Genomic DNA, 21,042 nt, shown 5'->3' with positions numbered 1-21,042 from the left:
AAAGAATGCAGAGACAAAACTTTGAAGTTTGCAGCCACAAAGCAACACATACTAAATATAAAGGATGGAGAGCAAGAATAAAATGCATATATTAAATAAAGAAAAAGAGGATTTTTGGCCACCTGTCACAGACCAGCTGCAGACTCAGAATCTGACACAAAAGAGATTAACTCAGCTTAGCTGTATTATTCATTTTTATTTAGTGCACTTGTAATTGTGATGTTATTTAATCAATCCCTTGTGTAAATAACATGAACTTCATTTTATGCTGTAAGTTTACATGTATGACATGCAGCATACCGTAACCACTATCAGATAATCAGGTTTAGTTTTAACAAAATTCTCACAAAAGCAAACTGAAATTTGGCAAAGAGAGCAAACGGTGAGGCTGCAGTCAGAGGTATTGGCATTATTTTAATTGTGCTATACTATATATGTAAACACATGTTCACTGGAATGTTTTGCAGATGTATTAGAGAAAAAAAAAACTTTACGGACTTGAACTTGTGTGCAGCTCATGTCTAAATGCTTCTGACATGTCAGATTTATGTGCAATAAATCTGAAGATATCAGATTTATCTCAGATCTCAGATTTATGTGCAATGAATCTGACATGTGCAGCACACTGACTCAGGTTAAAAATGCAGCACTAAGGAGCGAGCATCAAGGAGGAACTGGGGACTCTGTTAATACAAGTCAGACTCTCTCAAATCTGCAATATGAAACACAGTCTTCTGAAAATGAGCCAGATTTACTGAAATAACCCTGCTTTAACTGGTAATCTAGCTGCATGAAACACCAGTCTGGGGCTTCTTCTGTCTGTTTGTTGGGTTTCCTGTCTTGTATGAATGCAGTTGTGATGCGTGTTCATGTGTCACCTGTTACATGCCTGATGTACATGCCTGAGATGTAAAACCAGTTCTGGCCAGTCCCCTTCCCGTCAGAGTGATGGAAAAAGAGGCCTCAGACTGAGGGTGGTCGCTCAGACTAGCTAAGACTGGCTCACTTTGGGGTGACAGGGGGAAGGAGGGGGGAGGTTTCCTTCTCTCTCCAGCTCCACCACCACACGCATTTTAACTCGGTAACAGAAAGTTGCCTCTCCCTGTTGCTGTCGGAGGATCAGCTTTCTGCAACAGTAACCAAGACATCCTGTACCAACTCTGCCCTGGACCCTGTGACTCCCAATTTAGCCACAGGGACAAACCTAATGTCATTTCAGTATCCACACTTCATGTCGCAATTATCTGATTCACACCCTCTTATGTATTCTGCATTCCTCTGGCACTTTTTTATTGCTTGTTTCCAGGAAACATTTGGACTTATTTCATAATTTTCTACTCTCATTTTCTTCACATCTCTCTCATAAGTTTTGCATACCTCCAACGGCGCCAGACCAGTCCTCCTTCTATTTCTACTCATTATATAATCGCACTAAATTTGATTATGCAATTCGGTACAGGAGGTTTTGGACTTCATAGTGTCACAGTATCTGAAGTATATGAACTCCTGAGATAGACAACAACCAGCTACTACAGGGAGCATATTCTACAATGGGTGTACATAAATCACAACCGTAAAACTGGGTCTGCAAAGGTGTGGACAGGCTCTGCGAATTTCCCAGAAGCCACAGGGCAGGTATGAGAGATGTAGGAATGCTGTCATGAATTTAGACACATGGTATAGTTTCCATGACCCACTGACTGTTCTTTAGGTTCAAGAAACTGTATGTTGCTAATCCCTACTCATAAAATTATACTCACTTTTTATACAGACATGAAAAGTCACGTAAACTGTTATTATTTCTGTTGTTCCACCTACAGTACATATGGGCTAACATCCACATTAATACAGTGAATGTCCCACTGACTTACTGGTGGTATATAGTCCTCCCTCTAACCACATGTGACAGAAATATGTGAAGAAGAGGAAAAACCTGAAATACATGGGAAGAATAAGAAGAGAGAAAAGAAAAAGTCAAGAAAAGTTAGAAAAAATAAAGAAAAAATGAGAGAGAGAAAGAAAGAGGGAGAGAACTGGGTTAATTCGAGGACCCCGTGGTCACAGGACACTGTTCATAGTTGAGTGTGCTGCATTCACGTGCCCGCAGCTGAAGTATTTTACAGCACTCCTGGTTGATGGAGAGCCAAATTGCCACCACCTCCCTCCTTTTTACACTTCGACACATACATCAAAAACATAAAATAGCCAAACGCATGCAGAATTAATTCTGTGGACCTATTACCCTGTATAAGTAAAGAGTTTGAAGCACTTTGGATATGTACTGACGTGTCTGTCTTTGGACGAGCATTAAAGCACAACTTAACTAGCAATGTAACGTGACATACATATGACTTGAAATGCAAATGGGAAAAAAAACACCCAGACACGTTGTTACAACAACTCTTATGCTATCTATAACCCCGCGGCAAGACTAACTGCTCCAGACGCTGACACGGAAAAAAGAAATGGAAAATGCTTGCACTCACGGTCGGCTACGTGAGCACATTCCGCAATAGTGACAATTCCGAGGACGCCTGAACGCAGCTTTGCCGGCACTCCTCATAGCGTCTCACATCTGAGCCGTAGGACAGAGACGTTTGAGAGAAGCGGGTCAGCCCAGCTCCGGACCTGTCATCCTCTCCTCCGTTCAACAAACCCGCTCAACTGCAGCTTTATCCCAATGACTGTGACTCAAGAGCAGCCGATGACCTATGCCAAAATGAGGGGTCTTGTGTCATTTCTCTCAGGTAACGGTAAAAGTTATGTTAAATGTTTAACCTCCTTCAGGTTTTAGGTTTTAATTAGCTAACGTATCACAGGATGCCATTTTACATTTACATAGGATACATTTATTTCTTAGTGCAGTAAAAGAGGTGACCACTTTATTTTATTTTACTCTATTATTAAAATGATTTATCAAGACTTGGTCTCTTTGAAAACAACAACAACAAAAAAATGGAAGACATTTTTAAAGTGGTTTCTAATAATGTGATTAATAAATACCAACCATCTGCTGAGTAAATGCAGCTTTTGAACTCTTATGTAAGGGACTGACTGACCCCCTGCCTCTGTTCTCCAGCTCTGCTCAAGGGGAAGAAAGTTGGCTTCAGTGACTTCTTACAGAAACTTGTTTCCAGTCAGAAACTCTGCCAACAGTACGTCAGGACAAACACAGACTTTTATTTTGTGTTTTAATCTCAAATAAAAAACTAACGTGCTGGATTTTGTCGTCTTAATTGAAGCCTAGATGCCCAGAAAGTCCTCCGGCGACAAAGCAAGCTGAGGAGAGGGAAGGAGGAGAAAGCTTCTTTGGTGAGTTTTTTTTTTTTTTTTTTTTTTAAAAAACCTGACTTTTCTGAGTGTTGACAGGAGATGAAACTAAACCTGACCTTTGACCACACTACCCTCTGTGTCTATTCTTCCCCCAGAGCTCGGAGAACGGAGACAGCTCCCAGTAAGTTATCCACCCCCCCCGACACCAAGAGATATTTTATGACACTTCAGACTACGTCTATCCTTCTGTACCAGACTATTTAGTTACACTTAAGAAGTAGTTATAAATAAGTTCATGTATCCGTGACACTTATTACTTCATCATTTTTTTGACATGGGGCCAGAGACTTTCATAGGAGAGTCTCCCAAGTGATTCCCAACTGTGTGACCCTCATTCCAGATTATGGCTGTAGTCTCTGATGCTTTTTTTTTATTATTATTTATTTTTTATTTTTTATTCATTACAAGGACATTCCCCATCCACTGGGATCCTTTACTTAAAAGTGTGGTCACAACACAGCAGCCCAATAGTTATCATTGCTTATTAACTGATCTGTACAACATTAAGTTTTCATTTCCAGTCACTCTTTTCTGTCATTATATTAAACAGGATGAAACCATCAGACTTTGACTACCTCAAAGTTATCGGAAGAGGAAGCTTTGGAAAGGTGGGGATTTTATTTATTTACTTATTTATTTTTATCTATTCTCACATGACATTGTGTTATTGTGAGCTTGGCATTGAGGGATTAAATGTTTAACTTTTATAGGTGCTGCTGGCAAGACACAGAATACAAGGAGGCTACTTTGCTGTCAAAGTGCTGCAGAAACAGATGATTGTCATGAGGAAAGAGGTAGTCTGTCTATCTATCTACATTTGTTGTTTTAGTTTTTTTGGATGATCTGTGACCTGGATGAGAATCCTCACAAACCTACTGTATCTCCCCATGTCTTTGTAGCAGAGGCACGTCATGGTGGAGAGGAGTGTGCTGCTGAAGGGACTACAACATCCATTCCTGGTGGGACTCCACTTCTCTTTCCAGACACCAAACATGCTCTACTTTGTCCTGGACTACGTCAATGGAGGGGAGGTGTGTGTGTTTAAAATTTAACAAGTGTGTGGTGGTCAAAATTAGAGACTTTCATAGGAGAGCTATGCATCTTTAAACATACGGTACATCAACAGAATTAGCAAACTTCTTCTGGTTTTATAAAACTCTCTGTGTTGTGTTGAATTTCATTTCAGAATGCCTTTACTGTCCTTGCATGCAGTACAGCGAGATTTGTTATTTGTCAAATCTGTGTTTGTGACCACTCATGTCTTTTCTTTCAGCTTTTCTACCACCTGCAGAGGGAGGGCTCATTTCCAGAACCCAGAGCTGCTTTCTATGCTGCAGAGATGGCTGCGGCGTTGGGTTACCTCCACTCTCTTGACATTGTTTACAGGTGCATATCAATTTTGACAGACCACAACACCCTTTTCGTGGATTTCTTGGTTCTCCGCTTGCTCACTTTATCTCTTCATGTTTGATTTATACGTGCTGAGAGATTATGGTGAAATGTTACCACTGAAATCCACCATGGCCTCCAATGCCGCATTAAAAAATAAAGTGTAAAAGAATGCAATGTGAAACCTGAAGAAAATGAAACAATAACAACATCAAGAGAAGTTAATTTATGTTTTGACAAGAATCTATGGATTGGTTTATGTGCAGAGACCTCAAACCAGAGAACATCCTGCTGGACAGCGAGGGTCATGTGATGCTGACTGACTTTGGACTTTGTAAAGAAGGCGTGGCCGTTGGTGGGATTATGCATACCTTCTGTGGGACTCCCGAGTACTTGGCTCCAGAGGTTCTACAAGGTCAGCCATATAGTCCTGCTGTGGACTGGTGGGGACTTGGCACTGTGCTTTTTGAGATGATCTGCGGACTGGTGAGTGTAGGTCACATAATCTGTTTTCATTATCTCATCTTCTTCTTCACCTTACTCCATCTCCCTGTTCTCTCTCAGCCTCCATTTTATAGCTGCAGCAAAGCAGAGATGTTTGAGAACATCCTTCACGCTCCTCTGCAGCTGCGCAGCGGTCTGTCTGAAGCTGCCTGCTCACTGTTAGAAGGATTATTGGAAAGAGACATCTCCAAACGCTTAGGGCAGAGCCGAGACATTGTAAGTACTCCCACAAACGAGAGAGAAATGTTGATGAACATAAAGAAAAAGAGTGATTAATATGGTTGTGTTTCCAGGTGGAGCTGCAGGAACATCCCTTCTTTGCCTCCATTAACTGGGATGACCTTGTTGCCAGGAAAATTACACCTCCGTTTATCCCAAAAGTGGTACGAGTCAATCAGAAGTTAATCCAACATGGTTTAAAGTCAAGGCACACTTTACCTGAGTGTATGCTCTCTCCTCCCTCCCCTCCTCCAGACTGGTCCTTGTGATATTAGTTACATTGACCCTGAATTCACGCTACAACCTGTACCTGCCTCAGTGAACGAGAGATGCCAAGCAGCCGCTGCCAGCGAGACCTTCCCGGGGTTCTCCTTCATGAAGCCAGCGGAGTTCGTGTCAGCAGAGCCAGTTTCATAACAACACCAAATCCTCTGAGAGCATGTTTGTTCAAATATTAATTTTTTATGTCATAAATTATTAAATGGATGTCTTTCTATTTTTAAGCAGTTGAGCAAATGTTTGTTTCACTTACAATGCAGCGTACTGCATTTTTCCCTTTTTAAATGATGAATATATTTTGAGGTCATTACAGTTATTTCAATATTAGCTCATGACATGGAATAAGCGGGTCATGTTTTCAGTCCTCGCTGCTTTAATGCATCATATTGAACAATGAACACTTACAGCAGCTTTATTTGGTAACACTTCTCATTTATATTTTAAAATATACAAAGTATATTGCAAATTTCCCATTCTCTTATTACATTCACAGTTTACAAATATACTCACAATACTACTCCGGCTGCCTTAATGCTGCATAATCATTGTGCAGCTCAAGTAAAGTACAGAAAGCATCTCTTTGTGGCATTTAACATAAAAACGACAGGCTGCCAGTCTGTTGGCAAAGCTTAAACACAAATTGGACCCAGCTCTACATTTTCCGTGTGATGGTGAGGAGTCTTTTTTTAGTGACAAACAGAAAAAGCCCATCACTGCAGAGAATCTAATGGGTGTCTCGAGGAAGAGAGCATCTGCTCCGATCCTTTCTACTTCACTTCACAAGACTGTTTATAAAACAGTTTATACTCGGGGTTGCTTACAGTCTGTCAGTAGATGCTGAATGAGGCGTAGCTCTGCTCACTCTGGCAGGTGAAGTAAGCTATCAGCTGACCGTTGCAAATCATCAGAAACAAGCCGCTGCCTACGAAACAATGAAAATGATGAGCATTAAAAACAATTGGCCTTATTCAGTTGAATTTGACGGCTTAAAGATAAGTTGTCAGAGGAGTTTTTCTTACCCAGAGCCAGCCACCATTGCCACACCATGGGAAACTCCAACATTACTGCAACAAGGAAACAAAACATGGCATTACACAACACATTTGGTCATTCAGATGTGTACTTTACTAAGCGTACTGTCAGATTTCTGCTCACCTAGGCTGGTGATCACTACATGCAGGAGTGTGACAGTGACGGCGTAGTCCCAAACCCGCCTCTTCACCACTGCAGCAAACAAAAGGCCACTACAAAAGTAGGTGAGCTCCAAGGACAGGAGGTTCACTGAGGGAGACCCACACAGTTAGAGAACACATTATCTGTACAAAGCTTACACTCATCGTTGGTCACTTTACAGTAAGTGTTAGTCAGTAAGCGTTCTCACCCAAGTATTTGGAGTTGGACTCAGCAGGTTCGGTCTTAAAGTCAAATGGGATCAATCCGTCAAAGTGATCCAACCTAAATGAGGAAAAATAACTAGTGTAAACTGTCAGCGTGTCAGCTCTTGTGTTATCGACCTGACATCAAGTAAATGGAGCCTCAGTACACAGGATGTGGGTAATGTAATGCCAACAGCCAGTAAAGAGGACTTTAATTTTGACATTAAGTGGCTCTTGATGCTCTTCGTGAAATGTGCATATATCTTGTTACCTCCAAATGACCACCACAAACTGCAGACTCCACATGACACGATGTTTTTATTATTTTTTTATATATTTGTATTTTGGAGGGCGGCACAGTGGCGAGGTGGTTAGCACTGATGCCTCACAGCAAGAAGGTTCTGGGTTTGAATCCATGAGCCGACTGGGCCTTTCTGTGTGGAGTTTGCATGTTCTCCCTGCGTCTGCGTGGGTTCTCTCCGGGTACTCCGTCCAAAGACATGCTCATTAGGTTCATTGGTGATTCTAAACTGGCTGTAGGTGTGAGTGTGAATGGTTGTCTGTCTCTGTGTTAGCCCTGTGCTAGACTGGCGACCTGTCCAGGGTTTACCTCGCCTCTCACCCGGTGACAGCTGGGATAGGCTCAAAGCCCCCCACGCGACCCTTCACAGGACAAGCGGTTACAGTAGAGGAATGAATGAATGTATTTTGGAAAACTCACAGTGTAAAATTCACCAAAAGACTTAAACCTATTTTGACTGCCCTCTCCATTAAAGGCCTCACGTTAAGGTGGAGTGTACGTGTTAAAAAGCTGACCATTTCACAATCACTGTTTATTCAGTCCTTTCAATAAATATGGGCAGACTTTAACTCACTTACCTGTTTATTAGGCACACTGGTGAAATGTGCGTTTTTAATGCATTTTAATATAACAGTCCTGCACAAAACTGTGTCATCATGGTTATGGTACTCTGCATTTGTTTAAATTAACAATGAGAGCAGTTGATTCAACTGTGCTATTAACTATTGACTATTGAATTGTCTACTGTTGTCCCAACATGTGTTTCAATTATTTTGACAACCCATTTTTTTGTCAGTGGGCTCAACAACAGAAACACTTTTGTGTTTAATTCAAAAGAGCACCACAATACATCCTCAAAAACTATCATACACTTGAATTGCTGTTTTTCCTACGCTGTTTCAATAAACTCAACATTATGATTTTGTGCAGGACTGTTTTAGAAAGCATTCATTTTTGAGTGTATGGTAATGTACATTCGCGTTGAGTGTCTGCGCATGCGTGTGAGGGACTCTCACCTGAAGGCACCGAAGCAAACGCTCCCAATCATGTAGAAAAGAGAGTAAAATATGGCCAGACACAGCAGCAGGTTGAACAGCACGGTCTGGGGGGGGGGGGGGGGTGGAGAAAGATGACACTGGGTGGTCATTTACTGGTTGTCATTTGTCAAAACCGCATATTTTCCATGTAACGCAACATGAGCAAATGCCAACCTGAAGCTGAGCATGCAGTCCTACAGTATTACAGGCTACCAGGCTGCAGGGGGAGGGATGTGCGCTGTAGGTAAGCAGGCAGACAGCCACTATATCCGCTGAAACCTGACCTGCCGCTTTATCACAACAAGTGAAAAGTGATGTATATTGTCTCAGACATATCACACTCGGTCCATTATTTATTGTTATCGCACATCACTCCCACTGTCGATCCACGCTGACAGTTCACAGAGACGCCACAACAGACTGGGGATAAATCCCAACACACATGATCACTTACCTTCGAGTCGACCGCTTTTCCTTTGAATGCCATCTCATGGTTTGGATTAGATGTTGTATTTTCCAAATAACGGAGGCTGCAGCAGGCTGTACGACCCCGCTAATCCCCCAGAAACTGGACTCCTTCTGCCATCTAGCGACAAACCCACGGCACGGAGCAGCGCCGCCGCTTTTTACTGACGAGCTGAACTCATTTCACCTCGTATCAGGGCGGCCTTTGTTTACTGTAAAAAGCCACATTTCTCCACATGCACCGGTTTATCTGCACGTCAAGTTGCATTCACTGATATTTGAGCGGTTTTCTGTTCCGAGTGCTTTCTATTTTCAGGGGTTTAGCCCGTATCTGTAGCCTCATCACACAGGAGAAAAGACGCCCAATGTGGGAGGGATTACTGCAGGTTAGCTACTGATAATGTGATTAAATGTGAGTGTTTGCACCCAATAAACACTTCCAGTCTATCCAAATGCGTCCAGATAAGAACTGAGAACTTAAGTAACCCCTATATTAAAGTAAAATTATTGGCCATCGCATAAACCATTAACCACGCGTCTTGGCGCATTAAGGCGTCTTTTATGATGCGTTTAAGTGAAAATTCACCTATATCGTGTTATTCTAGCTAATTCTGTGTGGTGGTATGTTAGTTAACTGTATCCAGTGTGTGCATTTATGATTTATTTGTCGCGCTTTAACAGGCGACACGTCTGAACGTGTGTTAAAGAGCCAAAGTCAGCCAAGGCTCATGTGTAGCGGCGTATTCGCCTCGTTTTTGGTTAAAAACGCGACTTTGGGTGTTTTTAGAGGGAGTATCATTTAATCCTACATCTAATACAGTTAAGAGCCGATGCACAGAAGCTGACAGTCACCTGTGATCAGGCTGCATCTACACAAATGTGTGATTTAATGGTCGTGCAGTGTTGAAAACAAGAGGTAATCGGTCAGTTTGAACACCTAGCAGGAACCAACCGCTCCTCAACGGTAGACACTGCGGTCCCTGCGCTTTATTGATACACACTCGTACTTATTGAGGGGGGAGCACACTTCTAATGCGGTTTTGTGGCAAACAGGGGAATACGAGCCCCACTCCGGCGGCTGGTATCTGTAATGTCGGGAATGAACTGAGTTTTGGGCGTGTTGGAAGTGCACGCAGGCCTTGTATTGACCACCGATAGGCAACTGAACTTTTCCGAGACCCAAAGTTGTCAGGCAGCGCATCTTGCACGCATGCGCATAATTCAATCCAGCTCTAAATAAGAGTTAAAACAGAAACGAGGTGAGTTCCACAATTTCCAAACAATACGGGCGTTAATACTCATTTATTGCCGTTAACAGGGGAGAAATTTTAAAAGCCGGCCTTCGTTTTGCTGGTCAGCGTTACTTCACGTTATTTTCACTCTGATTTGAAACGGCGAGAATAAATCGTTTTTTTTTCAAGTTTCTATTGAAGAAATTAATCAAGCAACAATGTTCAAGCTCGTAACAGTAGCACCGTGTTATTGCGACTGTGTTTGATATTCTGCGAAATATCGGTGTTTTTGCTAATGCGTTTTCCTATTGTTATTAACCGGAAAACTTATTTATTACAGATTGTCCTTAGCTGGCTGCATCCAGTCACAATGCTACGGCTAGCCGTCTAGCAGCCCCCTGTTCAGCTGAACGGAGCGGAGCTAGCTGACTGTTAGCTTCATGTCAGCGCTAGCTAGCAACCTGGGCTGACATTCCGTGACAAGGGGAAAGTGAAGAAAAATGACCAGAGTGAATGAAAACACCAAGTCAGGAAATTACACAGCAAGCGTTAGCTTTTGTTCGACGCATAGCAGCTTTGCACGATTTGTTTAAATTGGTAACTTGAGTAATTAACATAGTTTAAACGTGTTGGTGGCCTCTTCCTATGCTCCGCCATTTTGTATAAGACGAATGCTAATCATGGGCGCTCTTACATACACTTTTATTTATGGCTAGAATAAAACTGAGCTATTTAGTGCAAAGTCAAACTTCATCGAGATCCATTGGCCCTGACTGTTGTTTACTTTTAACATGGTTATGACCACGGCGCAAACGGAAAATAAAACCTTAATTCAGTGTTGAACATGCGTCAAGACTAAAACGTTATATCGTAATATTAGACGGATTAAAACGTTTATAAGTTTGGGCAGTCAATGCAGAAAACAGTGTTCTCCTTGAACTTGGTAAACAAATTACCCTCTCCCTTGCTCATAACCAGGCAAACAGTCGGTTTTAAGAGATACTGTTAAAACAAGGAAAAGATGAACTTGTGTGGTTAACTTAAAGTTGAGACACCTTTCCTCGTGTTTGTCAATGATCGTGATGAAGGTTCACCCTAATGGGGCCGTTTGTGCACGCGTTTCCCCGTTAGATGACCAGCAAAACAATATTATTATTGACTGTTTTGTGTGAAATCGAAGTGCATGGTGGATCCTGCAAACCAGCGCACACTCGCCATCTAGCGGTGATGCTGCGTCACGCTGTTTACAAGTGCAGGTTGAAACCGCATTTGAACAGTTTGTTGTTAACACCATGCAGGAGTGCCGTCTCATTGTGGTAATCATGAACAGCCAGCACAGTTGACAAAACAGCGACAAAGATAAAGACAGAGGTTCAGACTGAACCTCTGTATCCCCTCCTGCGTGTTATATTTTTGAATGACTGTTTTTTTGCAGGTTGGTGATATCAGGAGTGGGAATGACTGAGACACCACCCAGTGATGGCCCCTCCCAGGGAGCTGAGTTTGACATGATGGGTGCTCTGGACTGGAAGGATGGTATTGCCACACTGCCAGGCAGCGATATCAGGGTACTACACAGATTTGTTTGTGTTCATATGCAGGATCTTTCTTAACTGGGCCTTTGTTGTCCTTCTGATTGGTCTGTTGACCACCAGGCAGAGGACGCCTCTTTGTCACGTCCCGACTTCTTATGTTATTGTTGCGAGATAAGACGAATGATATCAATTATATCATAGGAAAACACTGGAAACCTGTTATGAAAGAGTCGAGGCAACTTGGAAGCAAGGAGGCTAACATTAGCAATCTTGATAACTTTAGTAGACACTGGATAAATTGCGAGTCTATTAACCAGTTTTCAGTGTTCATGTGTGATTATTTCCTCCACAGTTGTTAGCTGTACATTTGTGAAGAATCGCAATTACGAGATTAATGAAATCTAAAAGATGCCAGTGTTTTTCTATGGGGTTGGATCCCTGCATTGCTATTGTTTGTCTAACCTAGCAACAGTAACATAGGAAGTTGGGACTTGACAAAGCGTAGGAGCCCTGTGGTTGGTGCTCAGTTGACCAATCAGACGGCCAGCAAAGGGTCAATTGTGTGTCCAAACAGAGGAGGGATTTCTGAGAGTTTAGCAAGCTGAGCGGCACGCTGCCTGAACTCAAACTGCACTAAAAAGGATATGATTTTAATGGATGAAAATACTGACATTCAAGGGAAGACAGTGGAAATATGTTGTGCCACATGTTTAATGAGTTTGGCTGTTATTTTAGACTGTCTCAGACTTACTTTGGGAATCATGCTGGCTCAGCGGTTTCCTGGGATAAACCCTGATGAGCATATCTGTGTTTCAGTTTCGCATGACAGAGTTTGGGACTCTTGAGATTGTCACAGACGTAGAGGTCAAAGGCCAGGAGGCGGACCCTAAATCTAAGACCTTGGACCCAGCTCCGTCTCACACGCCCACTCCTCCACCAGAGGGCCAATCACAGACCGGCACAGCCAAAGCTCAGGCCAATCAGAGTAAGCCAGGACCGTCTCAAGCTAAAGGTAATGTAGCACGTGTTAAACATTGTTATAAAGAATTGCTGCGTTTGTTTTTATCCCCTACCCCTGTTTGGAACAATGAGCAGCTTCAGTTTCAGACCGTCTTTCTCCTCTGTTTTCTAGCAGCTGGTCCTGTGCTTTTGTCTTTAGAGGAGGGCCCCAGTATGGAGGGTCCCAGTGTGGAGGTTGGTCCCAGTGTCGAAGTTGGCTCCGGTGCAGACATGGGGCCAAATGGGGAGCTGTCGAGATGCGGGGCCTGTGGGGCCCGTTTTTCTGGGGATGGAAAATTCTGTGCCGCTTGCGCCCAGCCCTCGAGTGGCAGGTAAAATCACACACCTGGTGCTCTCTAATACCACTTTGTTGCCCTTCAGTTGTTCTAATGCATTGTTTCATCATGGGCCAAATCTTTCTTCTTTAAAGATCATCTCCAGGGGAAGCACGGGAGAGTCAGGCGGTAGAAGGTGAGAGGCTCGGCAAACGTGTGCGCAAAAAGAGGAAGATCTACATGGATTCTGGTGACGAAGAGGAAGACAACCAAGAAGAACCAGAGGTGAGGAGCATGCTTCCATCCAGGGCAGGGTGAGAATCTTTTTGATAGTGCTGATCTGATTATTAACATGTTCTTTTTATTTTGCCTTTTATAGGAAAAAGCTAAGACGACCAAAGGCAGGAGAGGAGCCAAAATTGCTAAACTGGGTAAGTTAGACTGCTGTTGCTGTAAAGAGAGGGAGGAAAGGACATTTTAGTAATATTTAGAGACAATATAAACATTTAGTTTATTTCTAAATATTAATAAAATCCATGAATTCAAGGCTTTAAAAGGTCTTGGACATGTCTATAGTGTTTTAAATTTGTGTTTAAATGTTTGATGTTTTAACAATGATGCATTTTATTGTTGTGTTTATCTAGTGAGACATAAACCACTTTTGAAGACTGTGGAGTTTATTAGACACCAATTGCAGTACATAATATGTGAATATTTCTTTGCGTCAGTGGCTGCCCCACCCAATAAGAAGCGGGCCTGGAGTTGGCCTGCCTACCTTGAAGAGGAGAGGGCCATCGCTGCTCCAGTCAAACTATTCAAAGAGGTATAAGCCCACCGCTTTACATGGTTAAGTGTAACTGTGAAACTTTTATCTTAACCAGGCTGTGATGTGCGTTTGTCTTGCAGCATCAGTCATTTCCTCAAAGCAGGAACAGTTTTAAGGTGGGAATGAAGCTGGAGGGCCTCGACCCATCGCATCCATCTCTGTTCTGTGTGCTCACTGTTGCAGAGGTATGAGTCCAAATGTTTGTAGCTTTGCTACAGCGATTAGGAATAATTGGGAATTCATCTCACATATGCACACTGTACTTATTCTTCACAGATCCAAGGTTACAGGGTAAGACTCCATTTTGATGGCTATCCAGAATGCTATGACTTCTGGGCCAACGCCGACTCGTGGGACCTGAAACCAGCCGGATGGTGTGAGAAGAATGGACACAAGTTATTGTTGCCTAAAGGTATTCACAGATACACTGTCCATTAACGAACACCATCTATCAGATGGTACTTTTGAGCATAGACTGTCAGCAACAGTCCTGACTAAAGTTCCCTTGTTGTAGGTTGTAAAGATGGAGAGTTTAGTTGGAGCATGTATGTGAAGAACTGCAGGGGTCAGCTGGCGCCAAAACACCTTTTCAAGAGCCTCAACACGGTGAGTACTAATTGTTTTGTATATACATCGATCAGGCACAACATTATGATTGTGTAGGTCTCCCTTGTGCCTCCAAAACAGTTGTAACTCATTTGAGAGTGACATGGGCCTTCTGAGGGTGTCCTGTGGTGTCTGCCAACAGAATGTTGTTAGTGGGGGCCTTTGGGTCCTATGGGTTGAGGGGAGGGGGGCTCTGTGGATCAGGCTTGTTCCAGTCAAGTATCCAGTGATACTTGATCAGTTAGAGAATTTCCCAGCAGAACATTGTATCGTCACAAAATGGTCATTGTTATTCACCACTGTGTGTGTCAGTGGTTTTAATGTTGTGGCTGATAGGTGTATTGTCTAGAGCTGTCAAGTGGTTCTTTAATCCGTGGATTTCATTTTCACTGGCTAAATGTGTGTTTTTATTTTAGTCTGTAACGCCATCCGGATTTAGAGCAGGGATGAAACTGGAGGCGGTCGACAGGAAGAACCCTTTGTTGATCTGTGTAGCAACGATCGCTGCCGTTGTCGACAACCGCCTGCTCATTCATTTTGACAACTGGGATGACACATATGATTATTGGTAAGAGCTTGGTTTAAGCCTGTAAGACGTTATGCCTGTGTACTGATGATAATGTGGAAATGTATCTAATAGGATGAACAGAAAACCTGCAAGAGCCACAAAAACACACAGAAATACAGAGTGTCTAAAAACACTTTTTATTATTACATTTTCCTTAATAAAACTCCCAGTGCACCTGATTTACCTGTGTTTTTCTTTTGTTTTGTTTTTTTTTGTTCAGGTGTGATGCTAGCAGTCCATACATCCACCCTGTGGGTTACTGTAAAGAGGCTAACTTAACTCTGACCACTCCAGCTGGTAAGACACAGACCACCTCATCTGTGGGTCAGTATAAATTACTTCAGTATACCTCAGGGCATTATTAATGTAGAATATAACACTCAGATATTAATGACAATGAAAATGTTGCTGACAAAGCTTATGAACTGATTAACTTGTGCTAAGCTATGTTTTTAAGATTACCGTAATAACTGCAGAAACAAGGCTATACAAGTGTAGATTTGTGATCTGTCTACAGTGTATGATGCATCTAATGCATCTTCATGTCCTTGCTTCAGAATATAAGGAACCCAAGAGTTTCTCATGGGAGAAATACCTGGAAGAGACGGGGACGCAGGCTGCTCCTGCACGAGCTTTCAAACCAGTATGATTCAAACACACAAATATACAGTACATAAACGTTGATAATATGTATATATTCGGCCAAATGATTTATTTTTTTTTAATCATTGTGTTCGTAGCGACCTCCACATGGCTTCCAGATTGGGATGAAAGTGGAAGCTGTCGATAGGAGGAACCCTATGCTCATTCGTGTTGCCACTATAGCGGACACAGAGGACCACAGACTGAAGGTGCTGGATGTCTTATTGTCAGGATGTTTTCACGTGCTCGGTGCTGAGCTTGTGCTTAATTTGCTTCATTTTGAATCTTTTGTAGATTCACTTTGATGGCTGGAGTTCAGAGTATGACTACTGGGTGGACACTGACTGTCCTGACCTGCACCCTGTAGGGTGGTGTCAGAAAACTGGACACCCACTACAGTGTCCCAACGGTGAGACTCACTTTTGATGATTTCACACACACACTGTCCCAGTCTTTCCCGCCTGGTATTCAGGTCAAGGTTTTATTTTCAACAGATGAGTCAGCAGACTTAGTCTCTGCCTTCTGTGAACTTCTGGATTTGGGAGGAATCTATAATGAATCCAAAATGGTCCTGCAGTTGTTTGCATAGTTTTGTTAACATTCCCTCGACTGTGTATATATTTCAGGCTCCAGTGATTTATTGACGGCCCCAGGACAAGGATGTCCCACACCAGGATGCAACGGGGTTGGACACATCAGGGGACCTCGCCATGGGACACACTACAGGTTATTGGCACATTTTACTGCTCAGTTGTCATTTCAGTTGGCACTTTATGAATGTCCCTTCCTATTTACTATAGTCACTTATTGTTATTTTTGTGTTACATAGTCTAAATTATTTTTTTGCCTTTGACTTTTTTTAAAAATACACTTCCATCCTTAAATGCGTCACTTTTGAAATTGATTTCTATGAAATCCCATTAACCAAATGAGGAGAAGAGTCATTTTTTCAAATGTCATTTGTACTTGTGTGGGCTGCCTGCAGTCTGAATGTGTAGCTTGTGTCTGTGGGAGTGTGAGTCAAGATGATTTTAGCTGTTCTTCCTTTCTATTTGCTGTAACCTGTAAAATAAAAAGTGAAAGTCTGTCTGTTTGGTTTTAAAAGGACACCTGTTTTAGATGTGAGTAAGGTTTGTGTGTTCCTGTGTGCAGTCAGGTGAGTTGTCCCTACTCGGAGATTAATCTGAACAAGGAGGGTTTGCTGCCGGACCGTCTCAGCGGAGAGCGACCTCTCGCCCTGAGTGGACCTCATCCTCGCGGGCGACGCCCCGACCCTCACACCAACACCATGACACAGACCTCGACGCCAGAGCCGCCTGAATGTGCTGAGGATGCCCAGAACAGGTTTGCTGCTGAAGACACACGAGGCCCAACAAACAACATCAACACTTTAAAAGCTCACCAGCGCTCCTATCAGGGTTTTTGCATGCCACTCTGTTTAGTGGTTTGTACCTGAGCAAGGATTATTGTGTGTTGCTAGGAAACCAGTGACAGTGGAGGTTGAGCGATCAGGACGCAACAGCCAGTCGGAGTCAGTGGGGGGAGCCAGCGAGCAAAGCCACAATGGAACAAGGCCGAAACGGTACCCGTCACCGGTGACACACAGCACGCTGCGCTCTGGATGATGTTCTGTCTTCTAACTTGTATGTTTTCTTCAGGATGGCTCCAGTTCCCAAATACCTGAAAATGCACTATGTCAAAGAGGAGATAGGTGATAGTAAAGGTGAGTGAGAAAAAAAAAGTGTGAAATGAATCATATCCTGTACACCATAACCTCATCCCACTGACTGCTGTGTCCCCTTTCCTCCTCCTCCTCCTCCTCCTCAGCCTCTCCAGACGCCATCTCTCTCCAGCAGGCCCTTCACGAGTCTGTGTTCTCCCCCGGCCTCTCTGCCTCTCCTCCCCACCGGGTGGCTCTTTGCTGGGACAAACACTGCCAGCTGCTGCCCGAGGTCCTGGGGCTCACTGCCAAGAGAGTGGCCGCTTGGAGCGCTGAGGAGGTCAGACATGCTTAAACACACTCACACTGTGTCCACACATTAAAAACAGACGTACTCCTCATTCAGCAAGAAGGCAACTAGTTATTCAGGGAACCTGCATGAATATTTAAGGAGCAGTTTTCTGGTGTTTTTCTATCTGCCTGACAGGTTAGCAAGGCACTTTGATTAGCAGATAAAGATTTACTGATTAACGTCCATTGTGTTCGTCAGGTGGCCGGTTTTGTCAAAGGACTCCCAGGATGTAAAGAACACGCAGCTACATTTAAAACAGAGGTAAGGACTTCACTGCCAAACAGGACGTCACACACAGTCATACTTATTGTAGCTTCAGCTAATAAGTGTTTATTAAAACTAAAATGAAGGCAACTGGACTAGTTTGAGGTTTTCTTAAAGATGTTTCACCATCATCCAAGTGGCTTCTTCTTCAGTTCTAAATGACAGGTGGTAAGTTTAGGTTTTTATTAGTAACATCTGTGGGTGGCGCTCACTTCTTAATGATCCGATACTGCAATTAGAGAAATCGGTTCACAACAGCATGGATGGTTTCCTGTTATTTCACAGTCAGTGGCTCTCTAATGATCCATCAACGGCCAGATTCTCGAGGTGAAACCTTATCATTAATTAAGATTATTTCCCGTTGCTTCATCAGTCTTTTAGAAAAATAGAGTTGGCCCATATTTTTTAGTCACTACTTAACTGACACGAGTTCATCCAGCAGGATTTTTCCGAGACGTTTGCCTTGTTTGGATTATCAAACGAGTGAGTGTGAGCTTCTCTGTGACAGCGGTTATTGTTTCAAGATTCAAGATTGAGGATGTTTATTTTCATCTGCACAGTAAAAACAGCCCAAAAGTTAAGATCATACAATGAAGCTCTTATTTTGCAAGTCTCCCTTACGAACAACAGTAAATAAATCTAAAACCGAAAAAGAACGAACTATAAAAAACAAGGTGTGGGAGAAATATGTTCAATTCAAAGCTTAAAACCTGAATTTGAGAAAGTGCTCTGTGCCTTTGTTACTTCTCTCACTCAGTTTGTCAGTGGCCCGTCAGAAAACTCCTTCTCTTCGCACAAAACTTATTTTGCATTTAAGAACATGTGAAGAAAACGCACACAGCTCCTTGTTCCCCGTGTGCTGTGCATGGGAGCTCAGATTTGAAAAACGATACTGTCCATGCGGCGCTAACACAATCAAGTGGCAGCAATAAATAATCATTGACTTGATCAGTTCAATATGTACGTGTGGCTGCCAGTTCAGCATTCTCTGGTGTCTGACGTAAAGCAAGCTCCAAATAACTGCAAGTTAAATAATATTTTTTATATCGGGCAGACTTTTCAGAGGCCTGAAATTTGGTATCAGCTAATACTTAGGACAGCTAATCACCTTCACCTCTTTTATATATTTTTATCATCTATATAAAATGTGTTTTATCGCTGTTTTGTATAGTTTGGAGACGCATTTGCAGCCTGCCAGACTTTTCCATGGCTCCATATGATCTGTTATAATGTTTTCTGACAGAGCTGCTCACCCAGAACGATGAATTTGACAACTGTCAGATCTTTTCATGTTTCCAAATGTTCCTCCCCCACACGGTCTCTTCATCCCTCCTTTTCCTTGGTTGGCTCATAATTCACTTCTGGATGTTTTTTTAAAAGCTTTTTAAGATTAATGATGTTGAAACTGCCAACACTCATTGAGTTCCTGGTTTAAAATACAGCTATTTTGCTGATGGTAGGTATTACATTAATGGAAATCAATTCTTCCTGGCCGCTTGAAAACTATAAACTACACCTCTAGTTGTGCCGTGGTGTTCACAACCTGTTTCCTGTGTCGCCAGGTTACAGAATTTTTTTTTAAATGTTTAAAAAGGAGGAATTGTGAATCAGGAGCCTGACTTAAAAAACAACAATTTATTTAAAGAATGTGTCTAAACAATATTCTTTTCTTTTCAGCAAATAGATGGCGAGGCCTTCCTGCTACTCACCCAAGCAGACATCGTCAAGATCCTGTCAATCAAGTTAGGACCCGCTCTGAAGATCTTCAACTCCATCCTCATGCTGAAGAACGCTGACGAGGAGTAGGACTCCACTCCGCGAGGGATCGCTCCTTCCTCACAGGTTCCTCAGCTCCGGCTTCATCGACACTTGACTGAAAACGTTTGATTAAAAAAAAAGCAAGAACAAGTTTCATTTGTTGAGCTCTGCTCTGCGACGGTGCAGCTACACGAGAGAAACAAGTGGAAGCCATCGCCTCAAAAATATCCATCCCCTCCTCCTCCTCCTCCCTCCCTCCTCTCTCCATGACGGACATGTCGGCCTGACGGGAGAGTTTTCATGACACCACGAGGATTCCTTAACTTATATTATGTTTGTTTACTGAATGATTAAAAAAGAAAAACTATACAGGCACCTTCAAGGCTTCCATTGTAAAGTCTGTGAATTGGATTTAGTGTCATCATTCTGTTGCATTTTTCATTTTATCTGAACTGTTAACGTAACGGTGCTTGAGCTCAGAGCGGATGGAACAAGAAGTGTTTCTTTTTACATGGGAACAGACTTTATTTTTGAAAGCTGCAAAATACAATCTCGAAGCCGTGGAAAGATTTAAAATGTGAAGCCCAGTGGAGCAGAAGAAGCACTACGTAGTTCAGCTTTTCTCCTGTAGATGGAGAAAGTGGGCCGCTCCACGGGCCCAAAGGGCATGAGCGTCTGGTTAATTTGGAGTTGGCTGAAGCTCAGCTTGAATGGGGGATGGTTTAAACTCTTGTGTGTGTTTGCGTGTGTGCGAGTGTGATTAAGTGTGTTTGGGACATGAGGATGTCATTTCCTACCATCTCGTGTGTGTTGGTTTTCGGGTTAGAGGATTGTTCTGTGACAAGCGGGACTAAGGGCTAATTGTTAAATCAAGGAAACGTGCAGCCTTTTAAGGTGGAACAGGACAATGAACCAGCTCTGCTCTTGTCATGAATGTTAAACTAAAGCTTTCAGTTGTTCTGTTGATAGTAATCATCTTGCCCATGGTTCAAATAACCTGTCATTCACAATGTAAATAGTATACAGCTATAAAAGGACTGTCTCGCTCCCTGCCAGAGTTTACTGCTGCCTGGTTATGCAAAGGCTTGACATCTGTCTGCAGGGGAAAAGGTTGTGGCAGTGAACTGGAAAAAAAAAATAAAAAAAAGAGCCTCAGTTCATAGAGTTTGAGAAAGAAATAACAACATTGTCAGTGTCTCTGTGCGTGTACATCAGCAAGTTGGAATGTGTACATCAGCAACTGTTTATATGCAAACAGCTTTTATTTATGTATTAAGTAATTTAAAGGGTAACGGTACGCAGTTCTGGCTCTGAGGTAGCTGTGGCTGTTTGACGGAGTGTGTGAATGGGTGAAAATAAATGAGATGCACACGGCCTGCTGTCCTCGTTTGACCTCATTTCAACTCACACACACACAATTCA

General features: G+C 42.7%; 3 protein-coding genes across 8 annotated transcripts; 2 read left to right on the top strand and 1 right to left on the bottom strand.

Moving 5' to 3' along the window:
- Positions 1-2,224: 2,224 nt before the first annotated feature.
- On the top strand, positions 2,225-5,888 carry sgk2b (serum/glucocorticoid regulated kinase 2b). Its single transcript, XM_084556325.1, has 12 exons — positions 2,225-2,747; positions 3,080-3,155; positions 3,243-3,312; positions 3,429-3,454; positions 3,884-3,941; positions 4,044-4,127; positions 4,233-4,364; positions 4,607-4,719; positions 4,989-5,208; positions 5,287-5,442; positions 5,520-5,609; positions 5,701-5,888. The coding sequence occupies exons 1-12, from the start codon at positions 2,681-2,683 to the stop codon at positions 5,860-5,862; spliced, it is 1,254 nt and encodes a 417-aa protein (XP_084412451.1). The 5' UTR covers positions 2,225-2,680; the 3' UTR covers positions 5,863-5,888.
- Positions 5,889-6,115: 227 nt separating this feature from the next.
- LOC311497002 (putative transmembrane protein 244) lies at positions 6,116-9,489 on the bottom strand. The gene is made up of 6 exons (XM_084557082.1): positions 8,893-9,489; positions 8,418-8,503; positions 7,106-7,179; positions 6,880-7,005; positions 6,744-6,788; positions 6,116-6,646 (listed from the first exon to the last, which is right to left on the bottom strand). The coding sequence occupies exons 1-6, from the start codon at positions 8,923-8,925 to the stop codon at positions 6,552-6,554; spliced, it is 459 nt and encodes a 152-aa protein (XP_084413208.1). The 5' UTR covers positions 8,926-9,489; the 3' UTR covers positions 6,116-6,551.
- Positions 8,642-20,994, top strand: l3mbtl1b (L3MBTL histone methyl-lysine binding protein 1b). 6 transcript variants are annotated; one of them, XM_084557081.1, is made up of 22 exons: positions 8,642-8,682; positions 11,571-11,703; positions 12,487-12,682; positions 12,803-13,001; positions 13,100-13,229; positions 13,324-13,375; positions 13,673-13,767; positions 13,851-13,955; positions 14,047-14,182; positions 14,285-14,376; positions 14,793-14,944; positions 15,165-15,241; positions 15,502-15,587; positions 15,685-15,795; positions 15,881-15,995; positions 16,213-16,312; positions 16,739-16,930; positions 17,067-17,168; positions 17,245-17,309; positions 17,414-17,586; positions 17,797-17,859; positions 19,540-20,994. In XM_084557081.1, the coding sequence occupies exons 2-22, from the start codon at positions 11,593-11,595 to the stop codon at positions 19,666-19,668; spliced, it is 2,481 nt and encodes an 826-aa protein (XP_084413207.1). In that variant the 5' UTR covers positions 8,642-8,682; positions 11,571-11,592; the 3' UTR covers positions 19,669-20,994. The 6 variants fall into 6 exon arrangements, with proteins under 6 accessions (XP_084413207.1, XP_084413204.1, XP_084413203.1 ...); XM_084557078.1 differs by having other exon boundaries at positions 15,165-15,268; XM_084557077.1 differs by lacking the exon at positions 8,642-8,682 and adding an exon at positions 9,613-9,819 and having other exon boundaries at positions 15,165-15,268.
- The last annotated feature ends 48 nt before the right edge of the window (positions 20,995-21,042 follow it).

This window comes from Chelon labrosus (assembly GCF_963514085.1).
Source record: "Chelon labrosus genome assembly, chromosome: 12".
Lineage (NCBI taxonomy): Eukaryota > Metazoa > Chordata > Actinopteri > Mugiliformes > Mugilidae > Chelon > Chelon labrosus.
This window is presented reverse-complemented; position numbering and strand designations above follow the sequence as displayed.

Excerpts from the sequence above, each read along its gene's own strand:
- sgk2b (XM_084556325.1), top strand. The coding sequence starts at position 2,681 with ATGACTGTGACTCAAGAGCAGCCGATGACCTATGCCAAAATGAGGGGT. Across the intron at positions 3,156-3,242 it reads AGTCAGAAACTCTGCCAACA|CCTAGATGCCCAGAAAGTCC; the intron begins GTACGTCAGGAC and ends TCTTAATTGAAG. Across the intron at positions 3,942-4,043 it reads GAAGAGGAAGCTTTGGAAAG|GTGCTGCTGGCAAGACACAG; the intron begins GTGGGGATTTTA and ends TAACTTTTATAG.
- LOC311497002 (XM_084557082.1), bottom strand. The coding sequence starts at position 8,925 with ATGGCATTCAAAGGAAAAGCGGTCGACTCGAAG. Across the intron at positions 7,006-7,105 it reads GTCCAACTCCAAATACTTGG|TGAACCTCCTGTCCTTGGAG; the intron begins GTGAGAACGCTT and ends GGTCTCCCTCAG. Across the intron at positions 6,647-6,743 it reads GCAATGGTGGCTGGCTCTGG|GCAGCGGCTTGTTTCTGATG; the intron begins GTAAGAAAAACT and ends ATTGTTTCGTAG.
- l3mbtl1b (XM_084557078.1), top strand. The coding sequence starts at position 11,593 with ATGACTGAGACACCACCCAGTGATGGCCCCTCCCAGGGAGCTGAGTTT. Across the intron at positions 13,376-13,672 it reads AGCCAAAATTGCTAAACTGG|TGGCTGCCCCACCCAATAAG; the intron begins GTAAGTTAGACT and ends TCTTTGCGTCAG. Across the intron at positions 15,269-15,501 it reads ACAGACCACCTCATCTGTGG|AATATAAGGAACCCAAGAGT; the intron begins GTCAGTATAAAT and ends TCCTTGCTTCAG.